Here is a 15,118-nt window from a genome sequence, read left to right as displayed (position 1 = left end):
CTCTATTTCTCTGTACAATTGTTCATTGTACTCATTCGAGTCATTAGGCCTACAACACACTCCTACTCTTATTTTTGCTTTCGCAGTGCTTATGTCACACCAAACTGACTCAACAGTGCACTGTTCATCTATATCAACTGGATGCACTTCTTTTAATTTTATGTTTTTCTTAATTAACAGCATAACACCTCCTCCCTTCCTATCCTGTCTATCCTTTCTGTACACATTGTACTTCCCAAATTCCAGTTCTGCATTCCTTATATCTGTGTGACACAACGTCTCTGCTATCCCAACAATATCCGCCTTTGATGTTTTGACCAACACTTCAAATTCATCAAATTTATTTACTATACTTCTAGCATTGGTGCCTTATTGCCCTTCGGCAGGTATCTTGTGGTCATGCAAAGTGAGCTTCCATGGATTTTCTGTGTTGCTAGATGGTGGAAATGCTTCCATTTTGTGATGATATCACTGGCAGTCAACTTTGAATTGTTTGGGCTGTCAGCAATCACATGAATCAAATTAACAAGCTAGCAATGTATTATTCAAATATAACATCCTCCCTTGCAGCAAGCATGGATGGAAATACCTGTGGAATGCTTTTGTGAACTAGTGGACTCAATGCCTCGTCATGTGACTGCCCTTATTCAGCCGAAAGGTGGGCCTACCCATTAGTAGGTAGGTATCCCATGATTTCTGTCAACTCAGTGTACATGGCTATACCTTATAGTTAACAATAATATAAGTTTGAGCTTTGTAAGATTCCCACCTTTATAATGCATGTTTTTTTAATCAATATTAAATTTTGTATGTTGTTAGGATGTGGATTTATAAGATCAAAGATATTTCATCCAGCCCATGTCAATAGCATTTTATAGGGATGGAATTATATGACCAAAAATATTCTGAACACTGGATTCATAGCTTTACACTGATCTTACTATATATCCTGTCATTTGCAGAACCTCAGCGGCTTCATTTCGCTAAACAGTGTTAAAATGGACTATCTAACCAAATATCCACTTCCATACATCTCTGCACCAACCACAAGATGCATTCGGAACCTGAGCTGCAATTTACCAGGTCACCCTTTGCCACTTGTAAATACTATTCATATTTTAGGTAGGATTTATGATAATAAATTATACTTCCTAGTGCATATTGAATATCAATGGACTGGTTGACCAAAAAAATAATAATAATATAAAAATAAATTAAATTAAATAAAAAAAAAAAAAAAGAAATGACCCAAAATATGTATTTTGTGTCATTTCTTCTGTGTCTGAGTTCAATATAATTGCCTTTGCAAAAAAAGAAAATTCCCTTTCCCTTGACAGTATTTATTGCTATGAATAACTCTCACATCAGTAGGCTATGATCACTGCCGTCTAATAGCACCTTTACTTGAAGATTATTAATACATGATGAATCACACTGATGATAACCTGATAAAGAATATTGCCTTTCATAATATATCTAATATTTTAGTGTAGAAAGCAATCAGTTATCTCGTTCAAAAATGTTCTGCTGCTGATTGAGCTGTCAACTTATAAGTATCAATAAATGTCTGGTAAGATAAAATCTCCCATGATAATACATTCTGATTTGCTGGCCCATTCTATTTTTTTTTTTTTTTTTATGAAAACCCCAAACACGAAAGGTATCAAAACCTATAGTACTTAGTACCGTGTATGGGTTGAAGGATAAGTAGGGGGGGGGGATATTTGCATAGCTAGTCATATGATGCCCATTGTAGTCATTTTACTTGTAACCCAAGGCTGTCATTTGTTTTTCTAGTGCTTATGTCACACCAGACTGACTCAGTATTACACTGACAGTTCATGTCTACTGATTGCACTGTTTTAGAATCCGTGTACTTCTTAACCAGAAACATAACCTACCCCCTTCTGTAATTGTCATTTCTGTATGTCTTGTGATTGCCACATTTAAATTTTGCATTCCTATTATAAGATCATTCATTGGTGAAGATAGGGTATTAGAGCTGGAAAAGGAATTAGAAAATGTGAATTGGAATATCATCAGTTTGGCAAAACAATAAAAAGAAATGAATCACTCATAAGTTTATCAAGTGGAAATCTACTGTATACCAATGGAAACAGTGAAAGGAGCGAAGGTGGAGTTGGCTTTCTGATCCATAAAGATATAAAAGAAAAAAAACATTTTGGAATTCAAAAGTACATCAAGGTTGTCAAGACTACTGCTCAGGATTTCTAAGAGGTACAAGCTAAAGGTTATAATGATTTATGCACCAACATTGAACCATGATGATGAAGAGTTAGAAGAAATGTATACCAAAATTGAGAGACTTCTAGATGAGCAGAAAACCTACTACACTATCATTATGGTGGACTTCAATGCTAAGGTTAAAAAGAGAAAACCAGTGCAGAGAGGGGAACTACAGGAAATTTTGGAATTGGTAAACAAAATGAAAGAGGTGAGAGACTTGTGGAATTTGCAAGAAAAGGGTGAACACTTTTTTCAAGAAAAGGGTGAACAGAAAGTGGACGTGGAAGAGTCCAAATGGATTAATTACTAAGGAAATCAACTACATCCTCACTAACAGAAAATATATTGTGAATGATGTTACCGTCCTGAATAAGGTAAATGTTGGAAGTGATCACAGAATGGTAAGATGTACACTTGATATAGATGTAGGAAAGGAAAGGAAAACACTGACTCGAGTATATAATACGAAGGTCTTTGAGATAACAGAAGAGGAGAAAAAGCAGTACGTACTGGAACTTAAGAACAAATTTGAGCATCTGCAGATGTTTAGGACCAAGATATCAACGAGGAATACTACAATTTTCTGAAAGTGATAAAGTCCAAGAAACCTATAGGTAAAAAGAAATCCAAAGAAGAAGAAAAAAATAGGCAAGAAACACTTGTCACAATGAACCAAAAATGACAAATGAAGAGCAAGATAAACACTGACAAGGATAAAATTGAGTATACTGAGTTATGCAAAGTCATTAAAAGGAGGCTCAGAGAGGACATAAGAATATTTAACACAATAAAAGTAGAACAAGCATTAAGGGGAAACAAAGGACTTAAATCAGCAGCCACGAGTAGTAATACAGAAAGACAAATGATACTGAACTCAAGAATAGTGATGGTGTACTTATAAACAGCAGAGAAGGCATAATTCAAATAGCAGAAGACTACTATAGAGAATTATACAAGGAGCGAGGGAATGATGCCAGCAGTGGGGAAGATGGATCACAAATTAGTAACACATATGATATACCTGATATCCTTCCTGATGAGGTAGAACATGTGTTGAAGAAAATGAAGAATCAGAGAGCCCCGGGAGAAGATGAAGTTACTGTACAGTTGTTAAAATTGGGAGGAAGAGACGTGACACAGAAACTGGCAGGACTCTTTACAAAATGCATTAGAGAAGGCGTGATGCCTAAGGAGTGGAATAATGCAATCATATTTTTGCTGCATAAGAAAGGAGGTAAATCAGAAATTGGAAATTATAGACCAATTAGCATGTTATCCCACATCTACAAGTTGTTCACAAGGGTCATTACTAACAGATTATAAAGAATACTTGATGAGAATCAGCCGAAAGAGCAAGCTGTCTTTAGGACAGGATTCTCAACTATGGATCACCTTCACGTAATATCACAGCTAATGGAGAAAGCAAATGAATATAAAACACTATTATGCCTGGCATTTGTGGATTATGAAAAGGCATTTGACTCCATACAGCATAAGGCAATGTTTCGGACACTGCAAAGACAAGGCATAGATACCCCATATATTATGATTTTGAAGAAAATATGTGAGAATACTACCTCCTTTATTAGACTAGACAAAAAGAGTAGCAAATTTAAAATTGAGAAAGGAGTTCGATGAGGAGACACAGTATCTCCAAAGTTGTTTAATGCTACCTTTGAGGAAGCTTTCAGAAGATTAGACTTGTTGCAGAAAGAAATCAATGTGAATGGAGAGCACATAAACTATTTACAATTTGCAGTTGACATTGCGATCATAAACCAGGATCCTAAAGAATTAAAGGAAAATCTTAATCAGTTATGCAGAGTTAGTAAGGATTTCGGACTAAAAATTAATATGGCTAAAATAAAAGTAAAGGTAAATAAGTATGCCACAGAAAGGAATATAATCATTGAAGGAGCCGTAATTGAAAAAGCGGATTTATATATTTATCTGGGACAAGTCATTACCTGTAATAATGATAAATGGCTGGAAGTCAAGAGAAGAATAATTTTAATGGATAGCATTCAGGAAATATAGTCACATCATCATCATCAGCCATTTTCAATCCACTGCAGGATGAAGGCCTCTCCAGCAACTTTCCAGATCCTTCTGTTTTGAGCACTGGCCATCCATTTACTACCCAAAAACTCATGCATTTCATCTATCCATCTCTGCCTTTTTCTTCCAGGTTTTCTTCTAGCTCCTCTTGGGTACCATTCTGTTATTTTCTTAGTCCATCTGTCATCATGTCTTCGAGTTATGTGTCCTGCCCAAGACCATTTTAGTTCTTTAGTTTTGATAAGAATGTCCTTTACTTGAGTTTGCTGCCTAATCCATGTGTTTCTCTTCTTATCTAACAGTGTGATTCCCAATGTAATTTGTTCCATTCTTTGCTGTGTAGTTCTCAGCTTCTCTTCCATTCTTTTGGTGAGTGCCCAAGTTTCACTTCCATAAGTCATGGTGGAGAGTATACATTGGTTCATTATTTTACGTTTCAGACAAACTGGGATATTGCTCTTCAGTAAGGCGCCTCCGTAGCCAGGTGGGAAGGAGCAGCAGTGCGTAGCACACGCTTCTTGATTAGACCGGGGTTCGAGCCCGTCACCACCGCATATCCAGGAGCAATATGGCCTTAGTTGCTAATGCTCCTAAAAAAAAAAAACCAAAACCAAAGCTCTTCAGTATGTGACTATATTTCCTGAATGCTATCCATCCAAAATTTATTCTTCTCTTGACTTCCAGCCATTTATCATTATTACAGCTAATAACTTGTCCCAGATAAGTATATGACTCCACCTTTTCAATTACTGCTCCTTCAATCATTATTTCCCTTTCTGTGGCATACTTGTTCATCATTACTGTTGTTTTATCCATATTCATCTTTAGTCCTAAATCCTTACTAACTGTGCATAACTGATTAAGATTTTCCTCTAATTCTTTGAGATCGTGGCTTATGACCACAATGTCATCTGCAAATCGTAAATGGTTTAGGTACTCTCCGTTCACATTGACTCCTTTCTGCGACCACTCTAATCTTCTGAAAGCTTCCTCAAGGGTAGCAGTAAACAGCTTCGGGGATATTGTGTCTCATTGCCATACTCCTTTCTCAATTTTAAATTTCCTACTGTCTTTGTCTAGTCTAAAAAAGGAGGTAGCACTCTCATATATTTTCTTCAAAATCATAATATATGGGGTATCTATGCCTTGTCTTTGCAGTGCCCGAAACATTGCATTATGCTGTATGGAGTCAAATGCCTTTTCATAATCCACAAATGCCAGGCATAATGGTGTTTTATATTCATTTGCTTTCTCCATTAGCTGTGATATTACGTGAAGGTGATCCATAGTTGAGAATCCTGTCCTAAAGCCAGCTTGCTCTTTCGGTTGATTCTCATCAAGTATTCTTTATAATCTGTTAGTAATGACCCTTGTGAACAACTTGTAGATGTGGGATAACAAGCTAATTGGTCTATAATTTCCAATTTCTGATTTATCTCCTTTCTTATGCAGCAAAACTATGATTGCATTATTCCACTGCTTAAGCATCACACCTTTTCTAATACACTTTGTGAAGAGCCTTGCCAGTTTTTGTGTTATGTCTCTTCCTCCCAATTTTAACAACTCTACAGTAACTTCATCTTCCCCCGGGGCTTTCTGATTTTTCATTTTCTTCAATGCATGTTCTACCTCATCAGGAAGAATGTTGGGTATGCCGTATGTGTTGCTACTTTGCAATCCATCTTACCCACTGCTGGCATCATTCTCCTGCTCCTTGTATAATTCTCTATAGTAGTCTTCTGCTATATGAATTATGCCTTCTCTGCTGTTTATAAGTACACCATCGCTATTCTTCAGTTTCAGTATCATTTGTCTTTCTGTATTACTGCCATTGGCTGCTGATTTAAATCCTTTGTTTTCCCTTAATGCTTGTTCTACTTTTCTTGCGTTAAATCTTCTTATGTCCTCTCTGAGTTTCTTTCTAATGGCTTTTCATAACTCAGTATACTCAATTTTCTCCCTGTCAGTGTTTTTCTTGCTTTTCATTTGCTGTCTTCGGTTCATCATGACAAGTGTTTCTTGACTAATTTTTTCTTCTTTGGATTTCTTTTTCCCTATAGGTTTCTTGGGCTTTATCACTTTCAGAAAGTTGTAATATTCCTCTTCAATATCTTGGTCCTGAGCAGTCTGCAGAAGCTCAAACTTGTTCTTAAGTTCCAGTACATACTGCTTTTTCTCCTCTTCTGTTATCTCAAAGACCTTTGTATTATTTACTCGAATCAGTTTTTTCCTTTCCTTTCCTACATCTATATCAAGTGTACATCTTACCATTCTGTGATCACTTCCAACATTTACCTTATTCGGGATGGTAACATCATTCACAATATATCTTCTGTTAGTGAGAATGTAGTCGAGTTCATTAGTAGTTAATCCATTTGGACTCTTCCATGTCCACTTTCTGTTCACTCTTTTCTTGAAAAAAGTGTTCATTACTGACAGTCCTTGAGATTCTGCAAATTCCACAAGTCTTTCGCCTCTTTCATTTCTTTCACCAATTCCAAAATTTCCTCTAGTTCTCCTTTTTGCGCTGTTTTGTCTTTTTGCCAACCTTAGCATTGAAGTCCCCCATAATAATAGTGCAGTGGGTTTTCTGCTCATCTAGAAGACTCTCAATTTCGGTGTACATTTCTTCAACCTCTTCATCATCATCGCTCGATGTTGGTGCATAGATCATTATAATCTTTAGCTTGTACCTCTTAGAAATCCTGAGCAGTAGTCTTGACAACCTTGGTGATGTACTTTTGAATTCCAAAATGTTGTTTTTAAAATCTTTATGGACCAGAAACCCAACTCCACCTTCACTCCTTTCACTGTTTCCACGATAGGAGGGAGTATATGATGAGAGTCCTGTCGTTCAATTCGACCCTGGAAGGATTGTGCAAGGCTCAAGGGGTAGAATTTTTTTCAGCCTGGTCTGTACTTGTTAACAGGAGAGACTGCTTCTACAGGGATGGGATTCACTTAAATAGAAAGGGTGCAAGAATGTTTGCTATCGAGGCAGTGTTAGGTGGGTCGGAAAACTGCTAGCTTGGGGGGGGATACAAGGACTAATAGATTAACAGTAGCCACTGGCAGAGGTGAAAGTGATTCTTGCACTGCTTCTATTGGAATGAGCAGCAGCCTGGAAAATAAGATGCAGGATAGATCAGAGACTGCTGGGAATCATTGGGGTACAAATAAACACATAGGTTGTGTTACGGTAGCTAAGAAAAAGAACAGGTGCATGTATACTTGCGTGTACACCAATACTAGGAGTTTAGTAAATAAATTTGATGAATTTGAGGTATTGCTCAAAACATCAAAGGCAGATATTGTTGGGATTTCAGAGACGTGGTGTCACACAGATATAAGGAATGCAGAACTGGAATTTGGGGAGTACAATGTCTACAGAAAGCATAGACAGGGTAGAAAGGGAGGAGGGATTATGCTATTAGTTAAGAAATACATAAAATCCAAGGAAGTGAAGCCAGTCGACATTGCTGGACAGTGCAGTGTCGAGTCAGTTTGGTGTGCTATAGGCCTAAATGACTCTGATGAGTATAATAAGAAACTGTACGTGGAAATAGAGTGGGCCAGTAAATCAGAGAGTCTTATAATGGGGGATTTTAATTTCCCAGATATGGACTGGAATTTGGGGGCTGGTCACTCACACACTAGCAAGGCTTTTGTGGATTTATTGGATGATTGTTTTCTACATCAGCATGTTCGGGAGGCAACTAGAGGGAGTAATACTCTTGATTTGATTATCAGTAGTGATTCTTCATGCATTAAGAATCTGCAGGTAAATGAACCACTAGGTGGCAGTGATCACAGTGTGCTGAAGTGGGATTTACTCAAAGAGGTAACTACCATTAGGGGTAAAGGGAAGGGTTATTGCTTTCGTAAAGGCGACTACGATGGACTGAGACAGTATTTAAATTCTATACAGTGGGACCAACTGAAGATGTTACCAATAGCAAATTCAAAATGGGAAGCATTCAAAGAACTTATCTTGGAAGCTACTAGGCTTTACATACCAACTAAGAAATATTGTTCAAGGTTTAGGCTTAAGTGGATGTCAGATGAACTAATGAGACATATGGCAGAGAAGAAAAATGCATGGGATACATACAAATTCACACATGACACAGAAGCCTACGATAGATACAAGTTGATCTGTAACCAAGTTACAAAGGAGGTTAGGCAGGTGAAGGCAGATTACAAGAAATCTTTGGCAAGGGATGCAAAAAAAAACAGCAAAGAGTTCTTTACTTATGTAAACTCTAGAAGCAAGGGGTGAATCGGATTGGTCCACTTGATATCGATGGGTCAACTGTTGATGATCCTGCTCAGGTAGCTAACAAACTGAATGAATATTTTGCATCGACACTCACACATGAGGAGTTATTCAGCGAGGGGAATGCCAGAGGTGTATTCAACTCTGGCTGTAAGCTAGAGAATCTTGTAATAACTGAGAGTAAAGTGGAGGAGACATTGTTGAAGATAAATACAAGAAAGGCACCTGGGGCGGATGGGATCTATCCAGTTATATTAAAGGAAGCAGCAAAGGAAGTAAGCAAACCCTTAGCCAAAATTATGAGAGCTTCCTTGGACTCAGGGGAAGTACCCATGGACTGGAGATGTGCAAATGTAACCCCAATTCACAAAGGAGGATCAAAGGGCGACACAAGTAATTATAGACCTGTTTGTTTAACTTCCGTTCCTGGAAAATTAATGGAGGCACTGGTTAAAGAAACACTGCAGGATCATCTAGACAAGACTTCAGTCATAGCTCAGACACAGCATGGTTTTGTTAAGGGGGAAGTCTTGCCTGACCAATTTGATTGGATACTATAATGCAGTCAGAAAAGAACTGGATGCAGGGAATAACTTTGATATTATATACGTGGATCTTAGAAAGGCTTTTGATACTGTTGCACATGGAAGACTGCTGCACAAATTGGAGCAGTGTGGCATTGGAGGGAAATTGCTGCTGTGGATAAAGGGGTGGTTGAGGGGGAGAAGACAGAGAGTGGTAATCAATGGACACTGCTCATTGTGGACTAGTGTTATTAGTGGAGTCCCTCAGGGTTCAGTATTGGGTCCATTATTGTTTTCTGTATTTATAAATGATATTGAAGATGGTATATCAAGCTTAATGTCCAATTTTGCCGACGATACGAAGGTTGGCAGAGTTGTCAAGGACACTACTGACACTATGCTACTGCAACAGGAACTGGAAAGGTTGAGCAGATGGGCTGAGAGGTGGCAAATGAAGTTTAACATTGATAAATGTAAAGTACTACATATGGGAAACAGCAACCCCAGAGCAACGTATCAACTCTGTTGTACTACACTGACAGTGGTAGAGAATGAAAGGGACCTGGGGGTGGTTGTGCAGGCAGATATGAAGTTTTCTGAGCAGTGCAGACAGGCTGCAAGAGTAGCTCATGGTGTATTGTCGATGATATAGAGGAATTTTTCTAGCAGGGATAAGGAGATGATTATTCCCTTGTATAAGGCAATGGTCAGACCACACCTAGAGTACTGTATACAGGTCTGGAGGCCTCATTTCAAGAAGGATGCCGAGATGCTGGAACAAGTACAGAGAATGGCAACAAGATTAGTGAATGGTACAAAGGGGTTCTCTTACAAAGAAAGGCTTAAGTTTTGCAAATTACAGTGTCTGGAGACTAGGCACCGGCGAGGTGATCTGATAGAGGTGTATAAAGCCTTGAATGGTTTGAGCATGCTCAATGCTGATGGGATTCTTCCTCTTGCTCAGAATAATCACCCGAGAGGGCATAAATTCAAATTGAGAAAAGACAGATGTAGGATAGACGTGAGGAAATTTGCCTTCAGCCAGCGGGTGGTTGGTTGATGGAATAAACTTCCATCCCTTGTCATGGAAGTTGATAGCCTAAATAAGTTTAAGGCTCAGCTGGACCGGTATTTCGAATGAACAGAGGGGTGAAGTGGAAGTGGTTATTTTTTATTTATTTATTTTTTTTTTTTTTTTGGCTGATGCTGCATCATCTTGCTTTGTTGCATCAAATGCCTCTACTAATGCTAATGCTAAAGACATTCTTATCAAAACTAAAGAACTGAAATGGTCTTGTGTAGGACACATAGCTTGGTTTGGCAGACAACTTGAGTAGTGAAGATCCGCTAAATTAGCGGGTCTTCACTACTCAAGAGACTTTAGGACCTCCACATATTTTTTTACTCTATGACACAGCTCGAAGACATGATGAGAGATGGACTAAGAAAATAACAGAATGGTACCCAAGATGAGCTAGAAGAAAACCTGGAAGACAACAACAACAGAGATGGACAGATTAAATTCATGAGTTTGTGGGTAGTAATTGGTTGGCCATTGCACAAAACAAAAGGAACTGGAAAGTGCCTGGAGAGGCCTTCATCCTGCAGTAGATAAAAATGGCTGATGATGATTATAAGTGACATGATTATGAGTGACACCACATTTCTGATATTTCCATAGTATCAGAATTCAATAACTTCACCAGATTTATTTACACACCTTTGCTGAATATAATATATAATTTTATGAAAATTAATATAATGCTATATAATATTAAAACTGCTTATTATTTTTAGGGAATTATTCCATTGCTGCGAAGAAAGGCATTTAATTTCTCTTTAATAATGGATCGTTTGCATGGGAGTTATGATACATTCACATCAACTGGCCGAGCCACTATGCATGAGCCTAATCTTCAAGCTATTCCAAAAGATTTTGATATATTTTATTCCACCAGCTTACAGAATAATGCTTCATCTTATAAAGTGGAGGAAAATCCATGCCTTATTAGCCTTAGGAATGCCTTTATTCCTTTTAAAGGTATATTAATCTTTATAAATTTCACTTTCTTTAAGACAGAATTTTGCATTTAAGTTTAAAGGCATTGTTTGATCCAGTTTTTCAACTTTGGCTTTATCAAGCCAAAGTTGAAAAACACATTTAAATTCAGTCACCTGAAATACATGAAATGTATTTTAATACATGGATAAAACCTCCTTCAAATTGCTTTAAACTCTACCAAACCTTGCCATCTTTGGAGGAAATTTATTCTGATGATCTATAAATTTCATCAAATCCAGCCTTCTATTATTCCATGAAATTTTATGTTTGTGTACCTTAGTTCTCTTCTTTCTTAACCAGTGAAATTATATCTCCTGTGTTTATTTTACTGGATCCCTCTGGGTCTTATATGAGGTGTGATCAAAAAGTTCAGAGACTGGCTTTGTATCATGAAATTGCAGCAGGATAGCAAGTTGAGACTTGCTGTAGTATGTTTGGTGAGTCATCTAGACACAGTAATACATGAATTGCTTGTGTATCTGCAGTAAGTGTGCATTAGCATATATGAATAGATGGTGTCTTATGTGTTTCGTTGTATTTTAAGATGAGTGATTTCACTGAGCAATGAATTTTCATCAAATTTGGTTCAAATTTGAAAAATGCGCAACAGAAATCCATAAAATGTTAAATATAGCTTTTGGAGAAGCTGCTATGTGCTGTCCACACAAAGTTAAAGAAGGGCTGCTTGTCCTTCAAAGCTTGTTCTTTGCTTTAGCCATCCTTTAACTTCAAGAAACTACTGATATAATTGAGCATGTTCGTAATCTGATCATAGTGATAGATTTAAATCCATAAAGTTTCTAATGCAGTTGGTATTTCTTATGGGACACATCAGTCAATTTTAACACAGTATTTGGGAATGCAGTGTGTTTCAGTCAAGTTTGCACTTCACATTATCACTGATGAGATAGAGAGAGTGATGTGAGCTCATATGTCAGGATCTTCATCAATGCTGTTGCTGCTGACTTATGTTTTTTTCCTTCCATCATTGCTGGTGATGAATTGTGAATATAAAGCTATGATCTGGAAACAAAGGTCAATAATCCCAGTGGAAAACTGACTTTTCCAAGCATAAAACAAGCAAGATAATCTCAATCAAATGTGAAGATTGTGCTCATTTTATTTTTTGACTTGCAGGGAATTGCTCATTATGAATTTTTTCCATGTGGTCAAACAGTGAACCAGGAATCAAAACAGTTCTATAGTGAGTGAGTGATGTTGTTTGGAGAAAGTGGCCAGAAAAGTGGGCTCAGGTAATATAATTGCATCATGAAACACCATTGCATCTTACCTAGCTGCCAATCTTTGCAATTGACACCTTCATGTGAACATCATTGAGCTCTCTACCAGTATGGTTACCTTTCTTTAAACTTTCTCTCTCAAAACTGTTTTTCTTTTTTATGTGCAGCCACCTCCTCCTCCAGTCCAAAATATAGTATTCCAAATGCAGTCTCACCATAGTTCTATAGAGGATCAGTTACATCCTTCTCCCTACTTGAAAAGAGCCCAATAAATTATTGATTGGCCATCACCATATGCCTTCCTAGCAGACTGTTTACTGTGTGTGGAAAATTTTGTATCCAGTCATATAAAAGCCTCTCTTTTTTTTTTTTTTTTTTGTGAATCACCATTATATCCCCATCCATCTTTTTCCATTCCCATTGTTTACCTGAGGCAAGGCCTGGCAGATCTGCAGTAAGCAGTTCCTGGATTTCAGTTCCCTAGGACAAAAACCTTTATCTAGAAGCATTAAACTTCAGTCGCCATTTTTCAGACCATTTGTGCAACTTTTCCATTTTTGAAGCAGAATGGCCTGGTCCTGGTTGTTAACCACTCTTCTACTTTTAAATCATCAACAAACATCAATATCTTTCCCTATACTTCTTCATCAGTGTCATTAAGCAACATTGGAAACTGGAGAAGCTCCATAACTGGACCCTGAGGATCTCAACTGCATCAGGCAAGAAAACCTGAAGGATGCTCATTTATAACTGCCCCCTCTCTCTCTCTCTGTTCTATCTTACAGAGTTAGTCCCCGAACAAAGGATCTTACCAGTAATCCCAATTTACTGCTTTTCATTCAAGATCATATCAAAAAAGACTATTAAAGTCAATGTAAATAATGTCAAAGTTGTTTCTTTCATCTGTTTCGTGACTTCATTATAGAGTTCTTAACAAAATTATTCAAGCAACAGTTCCCATTCGTTGAACCCCTCCTGTAATCCATTAAGGTGTCAATATTATCAAGGTGGTCCTTCATCATACCTACGTGCAATCATACCTATGTATCATCATACCTATGTGCATACATATATGCAATCATATATTTTGTAGATTACTGTATGTTTTGTACATTATTGTATATTTAATCCTGTAAAAGTCTCGGGTCGTGCACGCATGTACTCTTGTTTATTGTACATTGTGTTCCTCGCACCTTAGTCTGTAAATATTCACACCCTTCTGGCAGAGAGCCGTCCCGGGATGAGCCAAGGTTTCTTGGGAAATAAACTGATTTTAATAATAATAATAATAATAATACCCTTAACCACATATTCCATTATCTTACTTACCACTTCTTTGGTGGGTAAGACAATGGAGTATGGTCTATTATCTATAATCGCTTCTTTCACATCTCCTTTGTGAATTGGTAAGACATTAGTACTTTTCCAATCCAAGATAAATCGTCCATTAACATTTCCAATGGGTTAATGCAGCCTTAAAAGTATAACAAGATGTGTCTTATCCTCCTTTAGCCTCACTAGCCTTTCTGATAGACTCTTCTCTGTTATCATTATGCCACATATCCTACAGCAATAAGCCCTTGTCACTTTTTTACCATGGTTTGAACATTGTTTCAACTATAAATGTCATTGTAAGTGTCTGTTCAACTCATCTACCACTTCTGCTGGATGTTCTATGATTCTTCCTCTTAGATCAAATAGGAGGGGTATCTGATTCATTCTTTTTTATTCTGATTTAATCACTTATCCCCATTCTTAGTTCTATTAGTCTATATTACCCACTGAGTTGGTTTTGTTACACACACACACACACACACACACACACACACACACACACACATGCATATAATAATACTGTTGTAAATTGATGTCTCTCAATATTCTGTAACTGTATCATGCTTTTTTCTCCTCCCTTTTGCTCAATTAAACCCTTAGCTTCTATAGTCATTCATTTTGGTGTCTTTCTTCTGCCGAACTTCTCCGCTGGAATGAGTATTTTTTTTTTTTTTTTTTTTTTTTGGTTCCAGAATAATCTGAATACCTATAATGAATTCATATCTAATAGTGTATAGTTGTCTTTGCAACTAATCAAACCTGAGGTGCACCTCAATCCACTAATAATCCCACCTCTTGAATTTGGAGTCCTCACATTTCCTTTGAACACAGTAATTTCTTGGTCACTACTTGCTATTGGTTCATTTATGAGAACCAGGTGATTAAAGTGCCTTGGTCTTTCTTTCTGTTGCATGTTGGAATAAATAACAATCATACAGATGGTTTTAAAAAATAACATTCTTGTAATGTCAAAAAAATCACAAGACTGAGAATGACCATGAAACACAGGCTCTATTTTATTAATCCCCCCCCCCCAAAAAAAAAGCATTAACAGAATTCCAATCTGAGGTGGCAACATTAACTATTACTTTGAAAGATTTTTGTTTGGGGGGGGGGGGGGGGAGAGAGAGAGAGAGAGAGAGAGAGAGAGAGATAGTGTTAGATCTGTGATCAGTTTCTCTGGTAATCCAGTTATAAATAATCCAGTTCTGTGAAGTTGTTAGCTTCAACATCTTTTACCAACTGTGTCTGTGCAACTAGAAAATTGAAGCCATTTGGGGTTGCCAATATTAAATTATCCAATGAAATTAATTCATTGTTATAAAAGTTATATTGGAGCAAATCATATTTCAAAGAAAGGAAAAAAGAATGATTT

General features: G+C 37.2%; 1 protein-coding gene across 1 annotated transcript in view; it reads left to right on the top strand.

Moving 5' to 3' along the window:
* PolQ (DNA polymerase theta) overlaps positions 1-15,118 on the top strand; it is a 277,127-nt gene that overhangs the window by 227,044 nt on the left and 34,965 nt on the right. The window contains exon 19 of the mRNA XM_090380240.1: positions 10,903-11,146. Coding sequence (XP_090236366.1) covers positions 10,903-11,146 — 244 coding nt within the window. The remainder of the gene's footprint in view (positions 1-10,902; positions 11,147-15,118) is intronic.

Source organism: Mastigoproctus giganteus, chromosome 8 (assembly GCF_048544385.1).
Source record: "Mastigoproctus giganteus isolate SK-2022 chromosome 8, ASM4854438v1, whole genome shotgun sequence".
NCBI classification, from domain to species: Eukaryota; Metazoa; Arthropoda; class Arachnida; order Uropygi; family Thelyphonidae; genus Mastigoproctus; species Mastigoproctus giganteus.
This window is presented reverse-complemented; position numbering and strand designations above follow the sequence as displayed.